This window comes from Oryx dammah, unplaced genomic scaffold, assembly GCF_014754425.2.
Source record: "Oryx dammah isolate SB20612 unplaced genomic scaffold, SCBI_Odam_1.1 HiC_scaffold_2, whole genome shotgun sequence".
Taxonomy (NCBI): domain Eukaryota; kingdom Metazoa; phylum Chordata; class Mammalia; order Artiodactyla; family Bovidae; genus Oryx; species Oryx dammah.
This window is the reverse complement of record NW_024070186.1, coordinates 178823076-178848317: the sequence shown is the minus strand read 5'-3', so window position 1 is coordinate 178848317 and position 25242 is coordinate 178823076. Positions and strand designations below refer to the sequence as shown.

Genomic DNA, 25242 nt, shown 5'->3' with positions numbered 1-25242 from the left:
GTGATTCAGTGATACACAGCATCTTAGAGAGAAAGTGTGCACGCTTAGTCGTGCCTGACTCTTTGCAACCCTATGGACTGTGTAGCCCACCAGGCTCCTCTGTCCATGGGATTTCCCAGGCAAGAATACTGGAACGGGTTGCTACTTCCTCCTCTGGGGATCTTCCTGACCCAGGGATCGAACCTACATCTCCTGGGTCTCCTGCATTGGCAGGTGGACTCTTTACTGGTGAGCCACCTGGGAAGCCACATGGTATCTTAAGAGCTTAACACCTAGAACCAGAACCCAATACACCATGTTCATCATGGCTGATGAATTCTTTCTTTACCTTGTGAGGTTCTCGCAAATTTCAGCTTTCACCAGACATGAGGATGTCCTAACATATTCTAGGTTATCTTGGAGGCCCTAATTTAATTCTTCAAAGTGTACTGTTATTGTTTAAACTTTGGGTCATATTTTCTAAGCATAATATATCCACACATATGTGTGTTCAAATTTTCTATCTGATGGTGGATTCACTAAATAGAATACAAAATCATGTGGTTTAAGGGAATTAAATACATTTACTTCTAGCAGCAAACTGGAAGTTAGCCATCTAGAAATGGTTTCTGGCTTCTAATAGCTCCTTTTGGAGGAGCAACTTGGGTAGGCTTGCAAATTGAAGAAGTACTTCAGGAAAAATTGAGAAGTGGTATAGTGGAGAAAGGATGCTAATCGGGAGTTAATAGAGTGGATCTGGGTAGCAGTGCATCACTTTGTGGATACTGTGTTCAAGTTGGCAAGACAAAAATAAGAGCAGTGATACTCGGCATGCAGATCAACTGGGTTATTTCATGATTTATTATGTAAGGTTTTCCTTATTTAAAATAAAATCTCTTTATATGGTTACATACTGTATGATTCCAACTATATGACATTCTGGAAAAGGCAAAACCATGGAGACAGTAAAAAGATCAGTGGTTGCTAGGGGGTAAGGGGGTGGGAGGGATGAACAGGCGGAGCGTAGAGGATTTTTAGGGCAGTGAAACTACTTTGTAAGATACTATAATAGTTGATGCATGTCGTTATACATCTGTCTAAACATGTAGAACGTACACCACCAAGAATGAACCCTAATGTAAACTGTGGACTTTGGGTGATAAGGACGTGACCACGTGGGTTTATTGATTATAATGAATGTACCACTCAAGTGGGAGATGTTTATAATGGGGGAAGCACGGAGCTGAGTGACAGATAAACTGAGTTTTCAGATCAGAGGTCAGGATGACAGGTGGGATTAAGATTTAAGCCTTTTAAAATGATGCCATGTCACCCACTAGATTTAATCAAGTGTCAACTTTTTCCCCACTAGCAGAGAAAGCCAGTGGAAGTGTGAAACGAAGTTTAGAATGGAGGTACTTTTGGCCGAGTCATCTCTGGCTCCTGTGGGCCTGCTATTGTTGGGCAAATGTGCTACACCCATGGAAGGGATGACTCACAGTCGCTGCTGGGAAGAGGAGAAGGGATATGAAGATTTAACCCTGAGACGCTGAGCCCTTGTGTTTTAAATGAAGATGGTTCATTAGATTCCATCAGAAATGTCTGATTGAGTTATAATAAGAAATTCAAAACAACTATTATATTTCAAAACTCTGGCTGTATTACTTCTCATTATTCATCTCAGAGAACTGATACAGTGGAATTGATAGGTATCAATTCGAGTTATTGATGTGTTCTCTTGAGCTCAAATCAATGTTGGTGACCTGTAGGTTGGCTTAGTTAATTTTCTTTGAATCATATATTGTATTTGACAAAGCTAGATGGTTAAAATAAAAGCAGATTTAATTCAACTGCTTTTTAAACAGTCTCAGGGGAGACAAACCAACAATTGATGCCTTTCATCAAAAGAAAACACAGTGAAACCCTTAAGGGTTCATCATTCATTTCAACAATTAGTTGGACAAAAGAATCCCATTTCTCTATAATCTGAAGCACTCTGTGTACACAAGCCTCCCTTTGTGGTTGGTGTCACAGACTGAGAGAGAATGGGCTTTCTCTGAGGGGAGCAGAGTTTGCTGAGTGCCCTGGAGGCTGTGTGGCATAGTGGCTATACATTCAGGAGCCAGACTTGGATTTGAACCTGCATCCATTGTTGCATGAATCTGGAGACTCTGAGCTCAACCCTGAGCCTCCACTCCCTCATCTGCAAAATGGAAATAATGACAGCACCCACCTCCTAAGATCATGTTAAGAATAAATGAGCAATGCATATAAAACACTTAGACAGGTTCTCAGTGCTCAGAATATATTATCAATCTCTGCAGCAATGTTCACTGAGGTCAACGCATGCATATATGCTAAGTTGCTCCAGTTATGTCTGACTCTTTGTGACCCTATGGACTGTAGCCCACCAGACTCCTCTGTTCTTGGGATTCTCCAGGCAAGAATACTGGAGTGGGTTGCCATGCCCTTCTCCAGGGCATCTTCCCGATCCAGGGATTAAACCCGCGTCTCTTACATCTCCTGCATTGGCAGGTGGGTTCTTTACCACTAGCGCCACAATACATAATATGAAATGGAGCCGAGGGACAGGTAAGGATTGAACAAACTATGGCATGCTTAGTTGTATTAACCATCCATACTTGTACATTCAAAATATTTAGCATGGGCATTGGATGATTATAATCTATAGGCCTCTGAGATCATGTTTGTTGTAGAAAAGATTGTGGGTTATGCTTAGTAAATAGGGATTCATCTTAACAGGACAAGAATTTCTGAAATAGCATGTAAAGATGCGGTTGAGATGGATACGCAGAGGGTGAACTATGACAGCACAGTAATTGGGCCAGAGGCCGTGAATTATCGCCTGAAACAGAGATTCCATGTTAATAGGCTCTATCTGACCCTTCAGTAAGAGAACTAGATTTAACTTTTTATTATTTTCCCCAAAGAGCCAGGCAATGTTTTGAAGAATATACAGCCCGGAAGGGAACACAGGCCCATGTGCCGTGCAGCCCAGCATTTTCTTCCTTTGAGGAGCTTCCCAGCCCACAGCTGCTTTTCGGAGCACCCGTTCCTGTTGTCCTTCCTGACAGATGGCTGGAAAAGCGACCTGTCCTCCTGGCCATAGCTAACTGCATCTCATGATCCCTGAGCCATACTGGCCCATCAATCTTTTCCCTAGGGCTTTAAACTCTAGGCTATTCTAGATTTGGGGATTCGATTGAGAATGGAGAAGTGCTGGAGGGCTGAGGGAGGTGTTGCTGAGGCACAGTCACAACAAGAGACATCAGCAAGAAGCTGGGGTGACAGACGGGGGTCCCCAGGTTGAAGACAATGATGGCTGGGTTCCTGGAAGCTTCTCATCCCAGCTGCACTTCCTGCCTTTGGAAGTTGGGAGATACACAGAAAACATGCCATGTCTGCCCAATAAATCCCCTCTTTCCTCACTTTGGCTTGACAAGAAAACTTGAAATTCCAAATGTTTCACTTTCTTTGATACAATTAATTTTATTGGGAAAACAGACTCTTTAACACTTTCTTGCTCTGTAATGTACTATCTCCTGAGGGGTGAATTGGGGGGTGGTGGCTCAGGGGTAAAGAATCTGCCTGCTGATGCAGGAGATGCAGATGTGGGTTCAATACCCGGGTCAGGAAGATTCCCTGGAGGAGGAAATGGCAACCCACTCCAATATTCTTGCCTGGGAAACCCCTTCAAAGAGGAGCCTGGCAGGCTATAGTCCATGGGGTCGTAAAGAGTCGGACATGACTGAGCGACTGAGCTCCACACACAAGGGGTGAAAATCGGGGCTACAGAAAAGCAGCAAGTCACTTCATTGATGAGAGACCTGGATGAATTCAGAAAGTGACTTGGGAAGATGAGTTGGCAAAAATACTCAGCAATAAGAATTGCATACGAAAGACTGGGGGCTGGGAGGAAGGAGCCATAATGGAATAGAACCAAAGAGAAGGCAGGAATCCAAGATCAGACAGCAAATGTCAAAAGGTTCTCTGGAAAAGGATTAAGGGAACAGGTAGCAAAGACTTTGAGCTATCTGTGAACCATATGATAAAAGGACTCACCATATGGTGCAGGAAGATAGCAGAGCAGGTTGAAGTAAAGGGAAGAGCTTTTGTCTGTAGGATTATATAACCACTTCTAATGTATGGACGTATATGTATGCATGTGAATCCATACCACTAATGAGATTAAAATTAGGATAGACTCCCACAACGGGAGCTCCGAGACTTTAGAAAAGGCCTTTGTTACTGGTAGAAACTAAACTGCCTTTTCATCTCTTCAGGCAACTGCTTCCTGGGGTAACTCAATGCTTTACTTGGATCTGGGAGAAGACACTGGAGTCTGGGGGTGGAGCTCTGCATTTTTCTCTCTCATGCTCAAACTCAAAGCACATGCTAGTTAAGTACCCCAGCAGCTTTTGGGGAGAGAGCTTGTCAGTTGCACTGTTGAGCCACTGATGTCAGCAACCAGGGCCAACTTCAAGCACACTAGGGACCACAATCTTTTCAGGGGCTCATGAAAGTATTTTTCATTTCTTTCCAAATCACAAGGAAAAAAATCAACTTCTAAGCTGAAGAAGACGCTTTAACATGCAATGTTAATATATTTGCCCTTGTATCAGTTGTAAGATAGTTTCACACTTTTTTTTTTCATGATGTAAGGAAGAGCCCATGAAGTCTTCATTTTAAATGGTTTCAAAAAAGACTAACAGTGTGGTGGAGATGAGTGGACCCCAAAGTAGAGAAAAGTGCTGTTAGAGATGGAAAGAGGCAACTGGAATCATAAAACCTGATTTCAAGTCCTGGTCCTAGCTGTGTGGTCTCAGGGAGGTCTCTCAGCCTCTCTGACTTACAGTTTTCAAATAGGTCTCATACGGTTAATATCAGTAACTACCTTGCAGGGCTGTGGTGAGAATTAATACATGTGATCCATGTAAACCCATAGCTTGGGGGCTTCCCTGGTGGCTCAGTGGTAAAGAATCTGCCTGCCGATGCAGCAGACGCAGGTTCGATCCCTGGTCCCGGAAGATCCCAATGTCTTGAAGCAACTAAGTCCATGCACCACAACGATTGAGCTGGTGGTCTAGAGCCCATGCTCCACAACAAGAGAGGCACCGCAGTAAGAAGCCTGTGCACTGCAACTACAGCAGCCCCTCCTCGCCACAACCAGAGAAAACCCCACAATGAAGATCCAGCACAGTCAAAAATTAACAAATAAAATTATTTTAAAAAAATAGCATGGTCCCTGGCAATTAGTATGAGCTCAATGGAGGCAATGGAGATGGGTGAGTGGAACTGCATAGGGCGGGGATAGCTGACAGTGCTGGTGAGGGTTAGAAGAAATGAAAGCTGACAGTTGAAAAGAAACCAGCTGAAAAGTTACTGCACACACTGGAGATGCCTCCCAGACTTGGAGGATCTCACGAGCAAAGCCTGCAGAGGAGGTGAGAAGGGCAGACGCTAGAAGAGAGGAGCAAATTCTCAGGAGCCCTCCTAGGAATCCCTGCCGACGAGCGATGGCACACAGACAGGTGATGGACAAACACGGAGCGAGGAAGGAGAACAGAAGAGCGGCAGCCTTCCAGCATGACGGGCATGCCGTCTGTCTAACGGCAGAGGCTCAGTCTGAAAACAAGGCATGCAAACTCTGCTTACACTTGGAGGGAAAGAGAAGGGGGTAGAGGATGAGAAAATATGAGGGGTCAACAGTTAACCTTCTAGAATATATTTGTGACATGGTGAGACGACCACTGTTGAGACTAGAAATGCAAGTGTTCAAAGTATCAAGCAGTTAAGAGCCTCCGATCACACGTATTCAAACCAAACCCGGTCTGTTAAATGCCCCTGACTAGCTCTCTGACATTCATTTCAACTGCCTGCATCTCATTTCCTCAACTGTAAAATGGGGATATTAGCAGCGATATTACAGCAGAAGTGTAAGCCAATACATACAAAGCCTTTACAACAAGCATGGCATTGAGTGAGGACTCAAAATATTAGGTGATAGCATCAGCCTCTTCACCACCACCACCATGAGAATATATGTTCCACGAGGGCAGATAATTTTGCCTGTTTAGTTCACAGTCATTTTCTCTGCACTTATGGTACCGTGCAGGGCCCTGTGGGGCTTGTGGGCACAAGGTCTTTCTGTGTCCCCCACTTCTTTGATTACAGGAAACAACCTTCGTTTGACCTACATGACCTTCCCTGAGTTCCAATGGGCAGACTCAAGCAGTTGTTAATTAGGAAAGGGAGGGGATGCGAGACCAGGGAGAAACAGTGAAGAGCAACCTTGGGGCAAGGTCCTGTTTCCACATCAAGGGATATACACAATATCTTTGAGCTATTTTGCAGATACTGAAACCCCGTCCAGGTGGGAGAAGTTAACAATTAACGATGGTATGCTGCCCACAAGCATGCAGACCCCAGACCAGCTGGACTGAAGGTCGGTGATGTCGGCTCCTACTTACCTCACCATGAACCCTTAGAAGAATATCCACAAGCTTGATCACGCCCTCTGTGAACAATTACTGTAAAACTTGTCACTATCTTCCCCAAGTGGGGGCACTTGGTTCAGATGGCATTAGCCTGCTGTGTCCCCCTTTGCCCAGAAAAGCAATAAGCCTATGCTTTTTTACTTTACCCAAAACTTTGTCTCCAAGATTTGATTCGGCACTGGTATACAGAGAAGCTGAGCTTTCAGCATCACCTAGAAGGCTGCCTGACACACAGTGAATGATCAATTAATACTTGTTGAATGAATACATCCTTAATTATACCATCAGCAGGCAGTTATTATAAAAATGATGACTTCTTCCAGGTACTGGTTTCAACCTTAGCCCCAATTCCTTTCCTTTGTGTCTGCCTGCTGCTTTCATAAGCAGCCACCATGCCTCACGCTCAGATCTGGAGAGTTAGGAGCTATGAGATCACTGATAATGGGTGAAGCAGAGGTTGCTGAGGGTAGAAGTCACAGGGCAAAAAGACAAGGCAGAGGTGAGTGGAAAGGAAGTGGAGGCAGCAAATCTCAAAAGAGCAGTTTGATTTTCCGATATAGTCAGTGAGTAAAGGACAAGAAAGGGAAAGTCAAGATCACAGAAAACATCTTGAAGGATTCAGGAAACAGTGAGCATGCTCCTTATCTAAAGGAGAGGATTATAGGGGAGAGGAAAGATCAGAGACTTTCTGTACCTTCTGGAGATAAACAAAAATGCAACAAAAGTCTTCATGTTCTTAGGAATATAATAGTAACTGAAGTACCAAATTGTCATGTGAGTGAAAGACCTTTAAGACGGTTTTCTTTTTGTAAAATGTGGTATTCGTACCATCAGCAATACAAGGACAAAATTACTTTTCTTTTAATAAATTCTCCTAAGATATATTAAAACAAATATGTAACTGCTAGATCAAGCCTGTGATTTCACATACATTATCACTTAGGGCAATACTAAGAAGAAGAGAAAGAGGTCAACTAAATCATTTTAAGAAAAAATATTTAAGATAATATAAAGGAAGTTCATACATGTTTCAAAAAATTACAGGTACATGAATAGCTAATAGCTGGGAAACTTGGTCAAGGCTATACTCAACCCTGTTATACAGTCTGAATCTTGAGCTATGGGAGATGGCATTAGCACCCTGGAGAGCGGTACACAAATACTGAGTCTCCAGGGGCCACTGGGTTAACCCCCAACAGCTGCCTCAGTGACATTCAGGCACTTAATATCATCAGCCTCTTGGTCATTACTCGAGGAAAGTCAAATACCAGAAGAAGCTGAATGGCTTTGTCTCTCACCTCTTGGCTTTTTATTTTTGATCATCTTCGATGCATTTAAAGCAAAAGACTTGAATGGGGCTTTTGGAAGAGATAAAAGTAATACCTGCTTTTCCAAAGACTTTCCACTTTTCCTTTTAATTTCATAAGCTGCTGACTTCTTCCTACTTGATTTATTCCTGGCTTATGCTATGCTTCAGGAAAAGCAGCACCTGGCATGTTCCATGATTTGAACACAAGGAAATGTCATCAAGAGAGGCTTAATGGTTTTTGTTTGTGGGGCATGAAAAATGAGGAGTTCTAAAGGTTAAAGTCAGAAGGTCTTTCTTGTCACCAAGAAAAATTCCAACCAGAGCTGAAAAGGAGGGATTATGGCTGAGGCCACTATCCTCCCACCAAAACTGCTCTCCCAGCATCCCTTGCTCTGAGGCACGTGACTGAATTCTCTGTAACAGCATGTAGGCAGAAGCGACGGGTACCACATCCACATCAGGGCTTTTAAAAAGCAGCTTGTGCCTCCTCTGTACTCTCTTTTCCCCTCCACTCTCTGACTATGGACAAAAATAAGGCTGTAGGGACTGATGGAGCCGTGGAAGGTGGAAGGAAGCTGGGTCACTTAATCACCATATGGAGAGCGTGGGCAAGGCCAGGAACACCCGTCTTGGACTTTGCAGGAATGAACACTGGCCTTCTATTGTGTCGGAATCAGTACAGATTTAGGGGGTCTGTTTGCTATGACAACTGAATCTACCCTACCTAGTTTCTGTGCTTGGCTGCCACACAGATCAACCAGGCCTGGCTTGCAGTGGGGTCAGGAAGAAAGAGACTTTTTATTATTTTTCATTTTTGGCCATGCCACACATGAGATCTTAGTTCCCCAACCAGAGATTGAAACCATGGACCCTGCATTGGAAGTACGGAGTCTTAACCACTCGGCCACCAGGGAAGTCCCAGAAGAGACATTCTGAGATTTTCCATTTACTCCCTCCCCTCTTGGCACAGTTAACTTAGCTCATCCTTTAGATAAACCTCAAGAGCCTCTTTCTCCAGGAAGCCTTCCCTGACTGCAGCCAGAGCCAAGCCCACTCCCTCAGGCTCTCCCAGCATACAGCAAACATCACAGTTGTACTTTACGTCTATTAGTGTGATGTTTTTTGATTAACGTTTATACTCCCATTAGGTTTTTAAGCATGCATTTTTCAAAAGTCACAGAAGGACACACTACTTCATGCATTTTGTTGTATGCAAATTTTACCTTAAAATGATCAAAAACAAATATTGAATTCTGGTGAAATGAGGTATGTGCTGAAGAATTCAGGGCTCAAGTGTACTGATGTCTGCATTTTGGTTTGAAATGCATTAAAGATAGGTTGATGTAGAGACAAAAGGAAGGAGGGACATGTGATCAAGCATATATACAGTCAGGGACTTCTCTGGTGGTCCAGTGGTTAAGGATCTGCCTTCCAAAGCAGGGGATGCAGGTTCGATCCCTGGTCAGGAAACTAAGATCCCACATGCAGCAGAGTGAGCCCAAGAGCTGCAATGGAAGATCTTGCAAGACGCAACTTCAGACCCAATGCAGCCAAACAAATAAATATTTAAAAAACAAAAAAACATATATAGTCAAATGCTAAATGTAGAATCTAGATATTGGGTATTATGGATGCTCACTGTATAATTCTTTCAACTTTTCTGTATTTTAAAAATTTCTTCCTAATAAAATCTTGGGGGGAAGTCCAGTGATAGTAGGGGCTCTGAGTATATTACCTAAATAAAATGATTCTGTGTACAGTTTATTTTACACTACTAATCATAGTGTTCTGTGATTTGCTTCTATTTTTACATACTATGTCATGGATGTCTGTCCACAATGACAAACAGAGATATGAAAGACAGAAGGACCATATTCTTTTGAAAGTATCATGGATACATCATTATATGTTTAACTTTCATACTATTGATGAACATCTGGGCTATTTTCATTTTTTCTACTTCTGATCATTTCCTGTGATAGATCTTTTGTGCTGCTGGATTTGAGCTTTCTTATGTTACCCATATGTCCACCATGACATGTACCTCCCCTCCTTACACCCCTAAGTCCCCCAGTTGGCCAGTACCGACATGAGCAAGAGTCCACAAGTATAAGGAAATAATAAGAAAACCCTCACTCAAACTTCCCAGCATAATTTTCTAAAAAGATCTGGATCAGACAAATCATTACCACAAGCACATCTGAAGTGTCAGAAGGCAAGTGATATTAGCATTAATTAAATATTCAATGGATATTCTTCATGGTGCAGGCGTGCATGCATGCGTGCATGCTAAGCTGCTTCAATCATGTCTGACTCTGCATGATCCTCTGGACTGTAGACCTTCAGCCCTTCAGAGGACTGTCCATGGGATTCTCCAGATAAGAATACTGGAGGGGGTTGCCATGCCTTCCTCCCTCCAGGGGATCTTCCTGACCCAGGGATTGAACCCGTGTCTCTCATGGCTCCAGCACTGGCAGGTGGGTTCTTTACCACTAGCACCACCTGGGAAGCCCATTTACCATGGCAGTACTTCAGAATTAGGGGAATCAAGTTTATAATGTAAATAGTTGTATTTGCGCTGCATATATACCTTATCAGGTCTTTCCAAGTGGCTCCGTGGTAAAGAATATGCCTGCAATGCAGGAACTGCAGGAGATGCAGGTTTGATTCTGGGTTGGGAAGATTCCTGGGAGGAGGAAATGGCACGCCACTCCAGTATTTTTGCCTGGAGACTCCCATGGACAGAGGAGCCTGGCAGGCTACAGTCCGCGGGGTCACAAAGAGTCAGACACGACTAAGCAACTGAGCACACACAGACCACACACACATATATACCTTATCAGGGACTTTCTCTGTTTACTTTATAAGCTTCACTTGTATAATTGGTCTGGCCAGTGCCCATCTGTCCAATTTACCTATTTGCTGCACAATTTTAACCACAGAAATCACTCAACAACCACAGAGGTTAAATTCTTGAAAAGTGTAAAGGTTGGCAAAGCAGAAATCAAAGGTTCAAGAAATCATAAAAGGGACTTTCCTGGTGGTCCAGTGGTTAAGACTACATCTTGTGATGCAGGGGACAAGGGTTCGATCCCTGGTCGGGGAACTAAGATCCCACGTGCCGAGAAGCAACAAGCCCATGCATGGCAACTACTGAGTCCTCGCAGTCCAGAGCCCATGCGGCTCAACTACAGAGTCTGCACGCTGCAATGAAGATGCCACAACTGAGACTCAACACAGCCTAACAGATAAATATATAAAAAAAGAAATCATAATAAATTGAGCGAAAGATCCAACTATAAAAATAAACATTAAACAACAAAAGGATAATACACGCAAATGCTCTGTAACAAGAGTTCTAGAGAGCATCTGTCTCCAAGGAAGGCAGAGATGCTGAGATGCCCTGCCCTAGTATGATGACCCTCCCGCGGAACACTCTCTCATGGCCAGGAAAGCAAACTAACTCTCCAAATTGTGCCTCCTGTTCAAGTTTTTGAAACAGAGTTTACTCATTTGGAACTCAACGGCCTTCGCACTTGCTTTGTCCCTTGCTTCATTTTCACAGGTCTTAGCAAAACACTTGTGTCACTCCCTAGTCGCTCCACAAATTAGTGCCGTGCTGAACAGCAGGTTTTTCTGAGCCATTATCTGACACCGTGGGCCTGGGGGAGGGGAGGTATGAACAAATTACCCAAAGGTCCACGTCTTTCATCTTTGAAAGGGGGAGCATTACTGCTGCGGTGTTCTTCCATGTCCAGGATTTAATGTATATAGCCTACAAGATTACAAAAGGGTTAAAAGTAGACATTCAAATATAAAACCACATTCGTTTAAAACCGTGGTTGGCAAAATGCAAGTTGCCCAGGATTGTTCTATGTTTTAAAGGATGGCAGAGGTTTTTGTTATCCTAGCTGCTTTCATGACATACTGTTGTTTTCCTCCGTGATTCATTTGATGCCACATCCCAGACTGGAACAGAACTCAATTATTATAACTGTTTCCATGGAAATGCATGATTTATTCACTCTAATTCCCTCACTGTTCCCCAAGGACCTGCTCTCCAATTTCTCTACATCCCCCACCCCCGCCCCAAGCCCAGTCCTTTTCCCAACACCCTCCGGAACTTCCACTCCTCAGTCAAAAACTTTCCAATCAGGGTTTCCCTGGTGGCTCAGTGGTAAAGAATCCGCCTGCCAATCGGGCACAGGTTCGATCCCTGGTCGGGGAAGATCCTACATGCTGAGGAGCAACCAAGCCCGAGCACCACCACTACTGAGCCCGGGTTCCAGAGCCCGGGAACTGCAACGACAGAAGCCCAAGCACCCTAGAGCCCAGTGCTCCACAGCAAGAGAAGCCACCCCAGTGAGAAGCCTGCCCACCGCAGCCAGAGAGTAGCCCCTCCTCACCGCATCTAGAGAGAAGCCCATACAGTGATGAAGACCCAGCACAGCCAAAGAAAAACCTCTCCAATTGTTGAGTGACCCAGAAGGTGAAGAACTGTGTGTGCAGTCTGCCAACTTCTGAGACAAAAGGACAAGAATAAACAGGCACATTTATATTTGTTTAATTAGCAGGGAGAAAACTGGAAAGATGCAAATTAAATCAATGAAACAGCTTATATATGGAGGGCCAGTAGCGGGGAGGGGGCACAGAAAGATGTGAACCTCGGTGGGAGCCAGACTTCTCAGTGTTTATCCGTCTAATATCCTTTTCATTATGAACCATGTGAATATACTGCTTATTAAATATGTAATTTAATTTTTAAAACTGCCTGACAGCCTCGGCTTATTAGAACCTCTTCTTCATGTAGGCCACCTTCTTCCTTGTCATCATGGAAACCACCCCATCTTTGAAATCCATATGCCTCGAGAGTCCTTCTAGCATTTTAAACCTCTTGGCCTTGGGACTTCCCTGGTGGTCCAGTGGCTAAGACTACGTGTTCCCAATGCAGGGGACCCAGGTTCAATCCCTGGTCAGGGAAATAGATCCTGCACAGAGCAACTAAGTGTTCGAATGCCACAATAAAGACCCCTTATGCCCCTGGAGAAGGGCATGGCGACACACTCCAGTATTCTTGCCAGGGGAATCCCCATGGACAGAGGAGCCTGGCAGAGTCAGACATGACTGAGACTAAGCATAGCACAAGCCGCAACCAAGACTCAGTGCCGTCAAATAAATAAATGTAAAAAACTAAAAAGCTTCCAGAAAGAAAGAGTAGAACATCCACAAAAGAGCAAGAATCTGGGTTTTAGAATCCAACTCCTTTCTCCTTAAAAAAAAAAAAAAAAAAAAAATCCCTTGGCCTCATCCACTTGTTTCTCACCCCTAGGCCTCTAGACTTCTCTCCCACACCAAGGTGATAAGCCTCTTCCTGCTATGACTTCCTCCGGTCTAGATGCCACTGTTACTCATTCATTCAGTACAGTTTTCCTGAGTACCTACTAGAACAGCCTCTGCTGGACCTGCAGTGGACATCCCTCTCCCCTGAAACCCTGCCTCCCTTATGACTGTGATCTTCTAGGGCTAATCGCCATCCTTAGCTCAAATCCACCATCTATTGACGCTACTCCGTCTCCACCCTCAGGCCGCTCAGAGCTGCTGGCAAAAAGCACACAACGGCATGGGCCTCTGCCATCACCACTGCTGACTCTCTAGCCTCCCAGGCCTCCAGGCGGCTCAGCAACCTCACTCTGTGCTCCTACTCTCTAGTCCCACTCCCTGCCAAGGCTCTTCCACTTTTGCACCACCATCTCAGGTTTCTTATTCCACTGCAGTAGCAGGACGGACCTTTAGAGAAAATGCATGCATTCAGTCTAGGTCCTGAACGAATTCAACCCACAAGCACTGGAAGTAGGCTGGTGAACACAACACAGCTCCTGGCTCTTCTGGAGCTCAGATCTTAGAATGAGGAGACAAATGAACAGACAAGCCAGAGAAGTATCCGCTGGTGGTGGGTGCTGGGAGAGTTAAATATAACGAAGAACGAATGCATGGCTCTTTTGAGCGGTGGTCAGGGAAGGCTTCTCAGAAGAGGTGACATCTAAGTAGAGAGGGAAATGACAAGAAAGAGCCAGTTCTGCAAAGAATAAAGGAAGGGAACAGCATCACAGAAGCGCTAAGAGAAGAAGGAGCTTTGTACGTTTCAAAGAACCTCCATGTGGCCCAAGCACAGTGGGTGATCGGGAGAAGGAAAGGAAAAGAAGGCATCAAACAGAGAACAAGGATCTGAGTTTAAAGAGCGATGTAAGCCCAGGACACAGGATAGAATGTATTCTGTTTATGAAGCCACTGGAGGATTTCAAGCAGGGGAGTGATTTGACCTAATGCAAAGTTTTTAAAAATAACTATGGCTGCTGCATGGAAGTGTATTAATTACAGGTCACCAGAGTGGAAGCAGGGTAACCATTTGGGAACATCTGCAGTGGTCCAGGTGGTCATGTATGGTATAAATTAGGACTGAATTAGTGAAGATGGAGAGAACTCAGTAAATTCATGATACGTTTTGTAGGAGGACCTGTCTAGATTCACTATTATGCAGACCTGTGGTAAGAGGGGGGCCAAGGAGGAGTAGAGGATAATTCCCAGATTTCTGACTTAAGCTATAGAGATGGGGAAGAAATTTGATATTTTTTGCACAACTGAGTTCATGGAATGAGATTGATGTGAGACGTGTTGGTGGCACACACAGGGATTAAAGGACTCAAAACAACACTAAACAAGTCAGAAATACTTATAACGCAATCTCAACTTCAGTAAAACAGCATCTCCTGGTGTCTATAAAAGCATCCAGAATCGCTCTACAAGTCCCAGAGACATCCTTCAACCATGCGGCTGTTTGAAAAGAACCACTTCCATTCTCAGCCGCAAGAGTGATCTTTTCCGAAACCGAATCTGATCATGTCACTTCTCTGTTTAAGATTCTCAATGGCTCCCCACTGCATTGTGAGTCAAATCCAAACTCTTCCTCACTGCTCTTAAGGCTCTGCAAGATCAGGCCCTCCCCCCACCTCTGCAACCGCACATCCCACAACCTCCCCCAGTTCATGGCATTTTGCCCCCAGCACCTTCTGACAGTGCCTAGAATGTGCCCAGCCCTTCCCTACCTCAGGGTCTTTGCACTTGCCATTCTCTCTGCTGCAAACCATCTTTCCTGGGTCTCTGAACATATGGCTGGTTAATTCTCAACCTTCAGGTCTCAATTTCTACATCACCTTCTCAGTCTGAGTAGGTCGTTTCTTTTTTAAAAACTTACTTTTTAATCAGAGTATAATTGCTTTACAGTGATGTGCTAGTTTCTGCTGTACAATAACGTGAATCAGCTGTAAGTATATATAAAACCCCTCCCTCTTGAGCTTCCCTCCCACCCCCCATCCCACCCCTCTAGGTCATCACAGAGCACAAAGCTGAGCTCCCTGTGCCACAGAGCACAGGGAAGCACTAGCTATCTAAGACTTTACACATGGTAGTGTATTTATGTCAGAGATACTCTCTCAATTCGTCCCATGAGTAGGTCCCTCTTTATCTGCCTGTGACACAGCGCTCCATTTATTTCCTTCCCGGTACTGGTTACCAACTGGAGTGTAGCTCTATTTACTTTTCACTCTCTCCCTCCCTGGAACATAAGCCCCATATGAACAGCAAATGTGCCTGCCTTGTTAACTGGTTCCTTCTGCAGCAGGTTCCTCCACCCAGCCATACCGTACCTTGCCAAAGCTGCCTTTTCCCAGCACCATCAGGAAGTTAAAATCGGTCAGTTTCATCCGGTCCCTGTTGCCGTTGTTGTCAAATTTGGAGATGGTGTTGGTCGTCTTTTCTTCAGGAGTCTTGGGCCCAGGACCGATCTTGGCTCTCTGGAGGGAGAAGCACACAGAAGACATCGTCAGAGTTGGAGGATGCCTGTGTTACGTGTTCAAACTCAAGCGTGGTGGCAAGCTATGGATCCTGCAACTTACGCCCCTGACTCGGTGAAAAGCACAGCCCAGTATCCACAGTGCAAACTCAAAATGTGAAAGCCAGACTTGGCACCTCCATTTTTCTTTTATCCCTCGTGTCTCACTCACCACCAGAAACTGTCATTGCTTCCTCCCAGCTGTCTCGCGAATTCCTTCTCCCTTCCATCTCCACCTGTCATCATCTCTCACCTGGACAACCCACCCCGGTTCCCTCCACGCTGGGCTTTACATGCAGCAACTCTGACTTTCACAGCTTCCCTGGTGGGAAGCTCAGATGCTAAACAATCGGCCTGCAATGGAGGACACTCGGGTTTGATTCCTGGATTGGGAAGATCCCCTGGAGAAGGGAAAAGCAACCCACTCCAGTATTCTGGCCTGGAGAATTCCAAAGACAGAGGAGCCTGGGGGGCTACAGTCCACGGGGTCACAAGGAGTTGGACAAGACTGAGTGGCTAACACACACACACTGTGACTTCCGCTTCTTCACACTCAACCAAGTCAACCAAGCTTAAAATGCTTCAGTAGTGACCCATCATTTTTAAGATCCTCGGGGCTTTCACGGGCCCAGACAACCCAGTCTGATCAGGCTCTACCCGCTTTTCCAATCTCTTCACTTCTTGGGTCCTTCTTCCCTACAAACCCAGCTTCATTGTCCTTTCACATCCTTGAGTCCCAGGGCCCTCCTCCCTCAGGGCCTTTACACTTACTGTTGCTCCCGTGTGGATGATTATTCTCTCCCCTTCACCAACCTAGTTACCCCCTGCTCGACATTCTCACTTCCTCGGGGAAGTCTTTCTGGATTCTCTGTCTGGATAAGAGGTCCCTATCTGCTCCCTTCATCCACCTCACTTTCCATTTATGCTGCAGGTAACTGTCTGTTCACTTGTTTTCCCAACAGACCGGAAATCTTCCCGGGCAGGGAGTATGTCTTATATTCCACAATATCCCAGACAATCAGCAAAGTTTCCAGCTACATATTTTGTAGGATGAATGGATGGATGAGGCCCATGTTGGTCCTCAATGCAATCGGGGAGAGGCTTGCTGTTGTGAGTAGCAGAATGATGCCTCTGAATGGCAACAAATTCCATGAAATCAGGGGAGAATAGGAGACCAGCATATTTATAATTGGAGTCTAAAGATGCAGGGGGGATGTCCTGTAGGACTGAGCCCTTAACCTGTGAGGTTTGTGCTGACTCTGAGCAGCTAGTGTCCAAACTGAATTAAGCTGTAGAACACTTAGTTGGTGTCCATGGAGAACTGGAGAATTTCTTGGGATGGAAAACCCACACGCTTGGCATCAGACGTACTTTGAGAGGGTTAAGTTTTCCTCCGTGGGGTATGTAGTTTTTCGCACCTGGCTTCTCTCACTCATCATAATGGTCTTGAAATTCACTCACGTCATTTGCTGCTTGCACGAATCAGTGGTTTGCTTTTGTACTGCTGAGTAGCACTCACTGTTTAAGTTCATCCATTCTCTTGTTTACAGGCATGTGTTGTCTCCGCATGCTGGCTACTAGCAAGGTATTCAAGAGGATTCTTGGCCCAGTTATTTTTTAATAAAGATTTGTCGAGATTTAAGTGTCTCTGGGACAACCCAGTGTAAATAAATACCCAGTGAGCAGTTGTATCCTGTGGGTTTCAGGTTAAGAAATGACATAAGAACTGGAGATGGATTTGAGGGTTAAGGCATGGAAGTGAAGTGAAGTGAAGTCGTTCAGTCGTGTCCAGCTCTTTGCGACCCCATGGACTGTAGCCTATCAGGCTCCTCCGTCTATGGGATTTTCTAGGCAAGAGTGCTGGAGTGGACTGCCATTTCCTTCTCCAGGGGATCTTCCTGACCCAGGAATCGAACCTGGGTCTCCCACATTGCAGGCAGATGCTTTACCATCTGAGCCAAAAAGCAGATCACCAGGGAAACTGCAAACAAGAAAAGAGCTTAGGGACCTCCCTGGTGGTCCAGTGGAGTGTGGGTTTGATCCCTGGTCGGGGAGTTAAGATTCCACATGCCTTGGGGGCAAAAAACCAAAACATAAAAGAGAAACAATTTGCAACAAATTCAATAAAGACTTTAAAAATGGTTCATATTAAAAAAAAAAAACTTTTAAAAAAGAAAGAAAAGAGTCAGAACAGAAACCACATTGCTTTTGGAGGCTATGTCTTCCCATCATCCCAAATCCTCACCCTCCAGCTCCCAGAGATTTTCCCAGGCTGTCCTGATCCAAACACATCCCCTCCCTCCCTCCTACCCCACTATCTCCTTCCCGCCCCACCATCCCCTTGCTTTATGATGATGTCTCTGAAACCTGACTTGGGGCCCACCTGATTCACACACTCCGACCTCCAGCCCATGAAGATCCATGTCCTGACTGTGCCTGGTCCCCCGTCCCTGTTCCAGCCCTGAGATCTGCTTCCCTCCACCTGCAGGGCCCAGTACACCCCCTGAAGGGGAAGGAGTGAGGCATGCTCACTCTCCCATTTCTCCCTTTGATTGCTTAGAGGAAATTTTTTTTTTTTCCTGTTCTTCAAGGAGCAGCAAGCAGGAAACAGTTTCATTCTTCAGTCCTGCAAGCAACCTTCTCTCTTCTGAATTCCACACTCCATCTCACTTTGCTTGTGTGACTTTCCTCTTAGGTAAAGTGGGCTTATGCTGTAGATGGATGTCTGTGTCCTCCCCAAAGCTGACACATGCTGACATCCTAAGCCTCAAAGTTGATGGTGTTAGGAGGTGGGGCCTATGGGAGGGGATTAGGTCATGAGGGTGGAGCCCTCATGGATGGGATTAGTGCCCTGATTAAAGAGACCCTAGAGAGTTCCTTTGCCCCTTCCACACGTGAGGACATAGTGAGAAGACAGCTATGAACCAGGGAGCAGACCCTCACCAGACAACAATTCTGCTGGCACCTTGATCCTAGACTCTCCAGCCTCCAGAACCATGAGAAATGAATGTTGCTTAAGCCACTCAGTCTATGGCTTTTTTGTGGTCAGAGCCTGAACTAAGAACGTTATCTTAGCCTCTAGATACTAGATCAGAAGTCTAATAGCCTGTTGGCCTGGTCTGCACTAATATTTAAATTGCTTGACATCTGATAAAAATTAGGAGCTGCTGCTGCTGCTAAGTCCCTTCAGTCATGTCCGACTCTGTGCGACCCCATAGATGGCAGCCCACTAGGCTCCCCCATCCCTGGGATTCTCCAGGCAAGAACACTGGAGTGGGTTGTCATTTCCTTCTCCAATGTATGAAAGTGAAAGTGAAGTCGCTCAGTCGTGTCCAACTCTTAGTGACCCCATGAACTGCAGCCCACCAGGCTCCTCCATCCATGGGATTTTCCAGGCAAGAGTACTGGAGTGGGGTGCAGATGCCCTATTAAAAACCCAAATCCCTGCTTCTTCTAAAGAAGTAGATCTGGCAACACTGGGCCCATCCATAAGGCACCATGCCTGTAGACGGGACATTCGGGCTCCAGTTTATCTCGTTTACCGCTCTCGCCACCAGCCCTGCTGTCTCACACCAAGCTCTCCCCACTCCTTGTTATCTGCCCAGATCCTAGACACTTTTGGGCTTGTGATCTTTGGAGGACAAGAATCCTGTCCTGTGTCCCTCTGAACTCCCAGCCACCTCGTGCCTAGCAAGGTCCTCCATCAAAGAGCAAACACATTTTAAAAATGAGGCCCAAATTTAAATGATCTTCTGTCTTGCTGGGCTGGATATGCCTTCAGAAACAGGATACACTAATGGCTGCCTTTTCATGTCTGCAATTTAGAGCCCCAGGACTCAGTGCTCAAAGAGAGACCAGACAGAGGTGCTTCTGAAAAAGAGCCCTGCCTCTTGCCAGGCTGCACCAGGGGAGGTTGAAGGCACCTGGGCTGCCAGGCTTCGGGGCTCTGTTTCAGACGAAGAATGCCTGTCTTGGCTTAAACTAAGCTCCTCTACCACCCCTACCCTCTGCAAGGGGCTCCTAGGGCACTTTCACACCCAACAGTGGTGGCAGAGACCCCAGTAGGCTATGAGTCCACATTGATGCTCTGAACCCCCAAGCAGCCCTTCCAAAGACCAGGATGGGAAGGTCTGGAACATTATTTATACTGTATGTATTCTGGGAGGATGATAATGATGGGCTGACATCTGAATAATATCACATGCGAGGCTGGTTTATTTATTTAGTTTTTTTTAATTTGGCTGCACCAGGTCTTAGTTGCGACATGTGGGATCTAGTTCCCTGACCAGGGGTGGAACCCCGACCCCCTGCACTGGGAGCGCAGAGTCTTAGCCACTGGAGCACTGGGGAAGTCCCCAGACTGTTTAAAGTGCATCATTTCATTCACCACCACAGACCCTCCAGAGTATCATGATACCCCCACTTTGCAGATGGGGAATCAAAAGCTCAGAGATAAAGTAACTTGCCTTCAGCACCCAGCAAGGAAGGGACAGAGCTGGGACTCAAATGCAGGCAGGCTGGCTTTTGAACCACCTGAACAGCACAGGCTACGCTGCACAGATGTAGCCCCAGTCATCCAGCCAAGACCCATCGGCTCCCCGCCTCCTCTCTACACCTGAGCTGCTGGCCGCTGACACCTGTGATTCTGTCTACAGGCTCACTTCCTGACTGCAGGAGCAAGTACAGTCCACTGGCAGGCCAAGTTGAAACCGCTGGCAAGTTAATTCCCCAGAAGCAGCCAGTGATGGAAGGGGGACTGGGGGATAATAATTCAGCTGCCTGCTCCTTGACTGGAAACCCTGTGGCCCATGCTAAACCCCAGGTGCCCACAGTGGTATCTTGCTGATAGTACATCCTTTCCCAACTCGCTTCCTCTCCCTGCCTCACTTCCTCACTACACTAGATGCTTCCTGGGGTCACTGCCAAGCTCCTCTGTCCACGGAATTCTCCAGGCAAGGATACTGGAGTGGGTTGCCATGCCCTCCTCCAGGGGATCTTCCCAATCCAGGGAGTGAACCTGAGTCTCTTTTGTCTCCAGCATGGCAGGTAGGTTCTTTACCACTAGCGCCATCTGAGAAGCCCCTAAAGAAACCATGAATCCTGAGAGTCTGTTTCTGGGAAAACTCAAAGTGAGACAGTGACCAGCTGAGGGATGTTAGAAAGTTGCTTAACCTCTCTGGGCCTCAGTTTCCTCATCTGTAAAAGATAAAGGGGAATGATAGGAGTACCAACTAATCAAGGTGGCTGTAAGGGTTGAATTATATGAGTTAATACTTCTAAAACACTTAATAAAAGGCACATAGTGAGCATTTTATTAAATCAAAAATTGCTCTGTAAATAGATAGCCAATGGGAATGTTCTGTACGACTCAGGAACTCAAACTGGGACTCTGGAATAATCTAGAAGGGTGGGAATTAGCAGGAGGTGGGAAGGAATGGGAGGGAGATTCGAGAGGGAGGGGATATATGTATACCTGTGGTTAATTCATGTTGATGTGTGACAGAAATCAAACCATTATTATAAACCAATAATCAATCAATTAAAAATAAAGATTAATAAAAATAAAAAAACAACCAAAACAAAAAACGTCTACAACTGGCAGAAGACCCATTTGGAACCAAGCAAAATGGTGGAGCTTTCCCCAGCCTATCAGCAAGACCATGGCTGGACAGAAGTCACCAAACAGCCTCGTCTGACATCCTGAAACAGACCAGGAGTAGTAACTTCACCAAGCTCATCCTACCATGAAATTCTATTACGCCAATTTCTGCAGCTCGATTTTACCGTCACTCAGAATTTCTCCAGATAAGAGGCTTGAAAGTAATTTCTGAGTCATTCTGGGTGCTAATTGGTTATTGCACAGGGATTACATTTCTCACGTTCAAGGTCAACTGAAATTCCTCTATGTGTCTGGGAACAATTTTCGGTCTCTTGGAAACATTTTTTTAATCAACAAACTATGGTGTGGAGTGATTACCACTCAGGCATAAACAAGCATTTGCAGGCTCTTGCGGGAAATAAAGGGACACGTTTTGTTGCACGCAGATAAAACAGTCCTTTCCTTCAAGCCAATAACTGGCCCAGACAAATGCTCTGTTCATGTAAGAAATGTTTTCCTGGGTGTTCTGAAATGTCACCCCAGCTGCCCTAAGACAGAAGAAATCATTTTGCAAAACTGAGACTTCATTTTATATTAAAAAAACACTGGTCTTATTTTCTTTTTTTCATCCACAAGAGGACATTTTTAACTCTGCAGCAAATGGACACCACTCCATCAGAAAGTTGAGGGAAGGAACTGGAAAGAGCTCTGTGGAAGGCCTGCCCTCCAGTCCTACCTTTAAAAAAAAATCAGTGTCCAGTTCTTTTTTATATATTTATTTATTTTTGGCTATGCTGGGTCTTCGCTGCTGCAATGGGCTTTTCTTTAGTTGCAACGAGCAGGGGCTACTCTTTAGCTGCGGTCCTCGGGCTTCTCATTGCAGAGGCTTCTCTTGTTGTGGAGCACAGGCTCTAGGGGGCGCAGGCTTCAGTAGTTTTAGCTCAATAGTTGTGGTGCCCAGGCTTAGCTGCCCCACAGCATGTGGGATCTTGTCAGACCAGGGATCAAATCCGTGTCCCCTGGATTGGCAGGCGGACTCTTAACCACTGGACCATTGGGGAAGTTCCCAGTGTCCAGTTCTTAACTCTCCTAGGAGGGGAAGTCCATTCATCCACTCATGTGGGCTTGAGTGGCCCTGTGAGGATGAACCTGTGATCGAGTTCCCTGGAGAATGACTGATGAGCCCACGGCCAACATGTTTACTCCACTTGCTCCCATGATGGGAAGTCCCACTGGGTCAGAACCATCAGAGGGTTTTATGGAAGGTGCAGGCTCAAGACAAGGGTCAGGATCCAAGTACTATTTCTATCTAGGTGAGGGGACTCTAAGAGGGTTCTTGGAATAAATGCTCAAACCCTTGCCAAAGCCAGCACAGTCCTTCTACTCTGACCCCCACCACCTCCCAGCCACACTTTGAACTCTGCTCTCTCTGCTCCAGCCACACTGGCCGTCTTTGAGCATCCCATAGTTGCAACAGATTGCCCACCACAGGGCCTTTACACCTGTTCTCCTCTTGGAATGAAAGGCTTTTTCCCCCTTTACTTTAACCTCCTGTGTTGTTTCCTCAGAGGCTCCTTCCCTGCCCTCTCAGACAACGTTATATTTCCCTCTTACATCTTCTCAAAGCACCGTGGACCTCTCTGTCACAGAACGTTACCTGGTCACATTCTGCTTCTATTTGCTTGCGTGATTACTTGAGGAATAACAATGACAGTAACCTATTTCATTTTAGATATTTCATACAATATCTCAGAGTGAGTAGGCCATCACTGCTTATCTAGAATTGATTTCCCATCAAACTTCGTATATTAAGTTCCTGTGAACAAAATAATGAGTTTTCCCTTATGAAACTACTTTAAAATCACTCAATACACACATAATGAAAGAACTCGAACCTATTTCCTCAAAGCATTTTCTTTGTAAAACTGGGATATGTCCTACACACCTTTGCATCCCATATACGTCCCAAACTCCTGGAAAATGGAGTTTATGTGGCCCCACAGGGGAGAAGGGGTTTGCCTGGGGTAGAAATGGACCAGCACTACTGCCCAAGGTCAGAGCCAAGGGCTCTTAATCTTGGGAAGATCCACATATAGGTATTTCATGGAGTTAGCAGCACAGTTAATTCCATTTGTTAATACAGCACCATACCACTGACAACAGATCCAAATCCAGATTCCAGACCTCAGCAAGCCTACTTGACTCAGCTTCCAGAATATAATCACTACCTTATCCACTGTTTTCATTCATCGTTACTGGCATTCCTGTCCAAGCCACCATCCAAATGACCCAGGTAGCAAATGAACACTTTTAAGGAAAGGTCTAAATCTGATTGAAGACAGGAAGGCAGAATGATGTCACAAGGCAGGGAACACTTAATTGAGATCTTGAAGGATAAGTAGTTTTCTGGGAGGTGGAACAACATATCCAAGGCCCAGGATCGTGAAAGGCCTTGGTAGCAATCACACCACGAACAAGAAAAACAGTACAGAGGCAGACTCAGCTGGTTCCCACTGATGCTGAAAGAAAGACATCTCACCTCGAATTTCTGTCGCAGCTCCTCATTGCCCTCACTGCCTTCCGGTGGCACAGGCACGTTGAAGTACTCGCCTTCCTCCTGGCTCAGTAACTTAAACCTAAGGGAGCAAAGGAAAGACAAACTCCATGGTGCTACTCAATATTCTGATGATTAGGATAAGGGAGAGGGATCTACAGAAAACTGCTTTAAAAACATGTGTTGATGGGTTTTTGTTTGGGGATGTATCTGTGTGTGTGTGTGTAGCTAGGTATACTATGCGTATGTATTTGTATGTGTATATATATATATATATGTGTATATATATATATGAGCAGAGAGACTTTTGTTTGGAGCAGAGAAAGGTTTATTGCAGGGCCACACAAGGAGAACAGGTGGCTCATATGCAAAAAATTCAAATTCCCCGTTGGTTTTCCAGGAAGAGGTTTGCTTTTCTTTTCAACTTTTTATTTTATATTGGAGTATAGCCAATTAACAATGTTGTACTAGTTTCAGGTGGATGGAAAAGGGATATATATATATATATATATACACATACACGTGTCCATTCTCCCCTAAACTCCCCTCCCATCCAGGCTGCCACATAACATTGAGCAAAGTTCTTTGTCAGCCCGTACACACACATAGACACACAGGATTTTCTTGGTTATAACACTCAGTGTTTCCATCTATTTTGGGGGGCCCATTAATGGATGTTAGAATTGGACCATAAAGAAAGCTGAGTGTTGAAGAACTGATGCTTTTGAATTGTGGTGCTGGAGAAGACTCCTGAGAGTCCCTTGGACAGCAAGGAGATCAAACCAATCAATTCTAAAGGAAATCAACACTAAATATTCATTGGAAGGACTGATGCTGAAGCTTCAATACCTCAGCAGCCTGATGCGAAGAGCCCATTCATTAGGAAAGACCCTGATGCTGGGAAAGATCGAGGGCAAGGAGCGAAGTTGAGATGGCTAGACAGCATTACCGACTCAATGGACATGAGTTTGAGCAAATTCCAGGAGACAGTAAAGCACAGAAGCCTGGCGTGCTGCAATTCATGAGGTCGCAAAGAATCGGACACGACTTATTGACTTAACAACAACAAAGTGGTTTCTGATTCTGAAAGAAGGCTGAGGCTCTCCCACTGTATCCCGCTGTCCTGGCATTCCTCCCCCTACTCACTGCCACCTTGCCACTCAGTGCTCGGCAGCACTTGGAAGACTACGGACTTCACTCAATGATGCTGTTTTTCTACACAGACACCTTCCCAAAGTGTCTGGTAGTCAAGCTCCTGAGAAAGTACACAAGTCCTGCAGTCAAACCATGCCTGGGTCCAAATTTCACCTCTTCCCTTGCCTCTTTGGGTAATTGAATGAGCTAGGAAGATCCCTCGCGCCTTGATTCTTCTCATCTATAAACAGGAATAAAAGC

General features: G+C 45.4%; 1 protein-coding gene across 2 annotated transcripts in view; it reads right to left on the bottom strand.

Moving 5' to 3' along the window:
* Positions 1-25242, bottom strand: part of PRKCB (protein kinase C beta) — a 371817-nt gene that overhangs the window by 78360 nt on the left and 268215 nt on the right. For both annotated transcript variants that reach the window (XM_040257896.1, XM_040257905.1), the window contains exons 8-9: positions 23833-23929; positions 15510-15656 (exon numbers count right to left, since the gene is read on the bottom strand). In XM_040257896.1, the coding sequence (XP_040113830.1) occupies positions 15510-15656; positions 23833-23929 (244 nt within the window). The remainder of the gene's footprint in view (positions 1-15509; positions 15657-23832; positions 23930-25242) is intronic.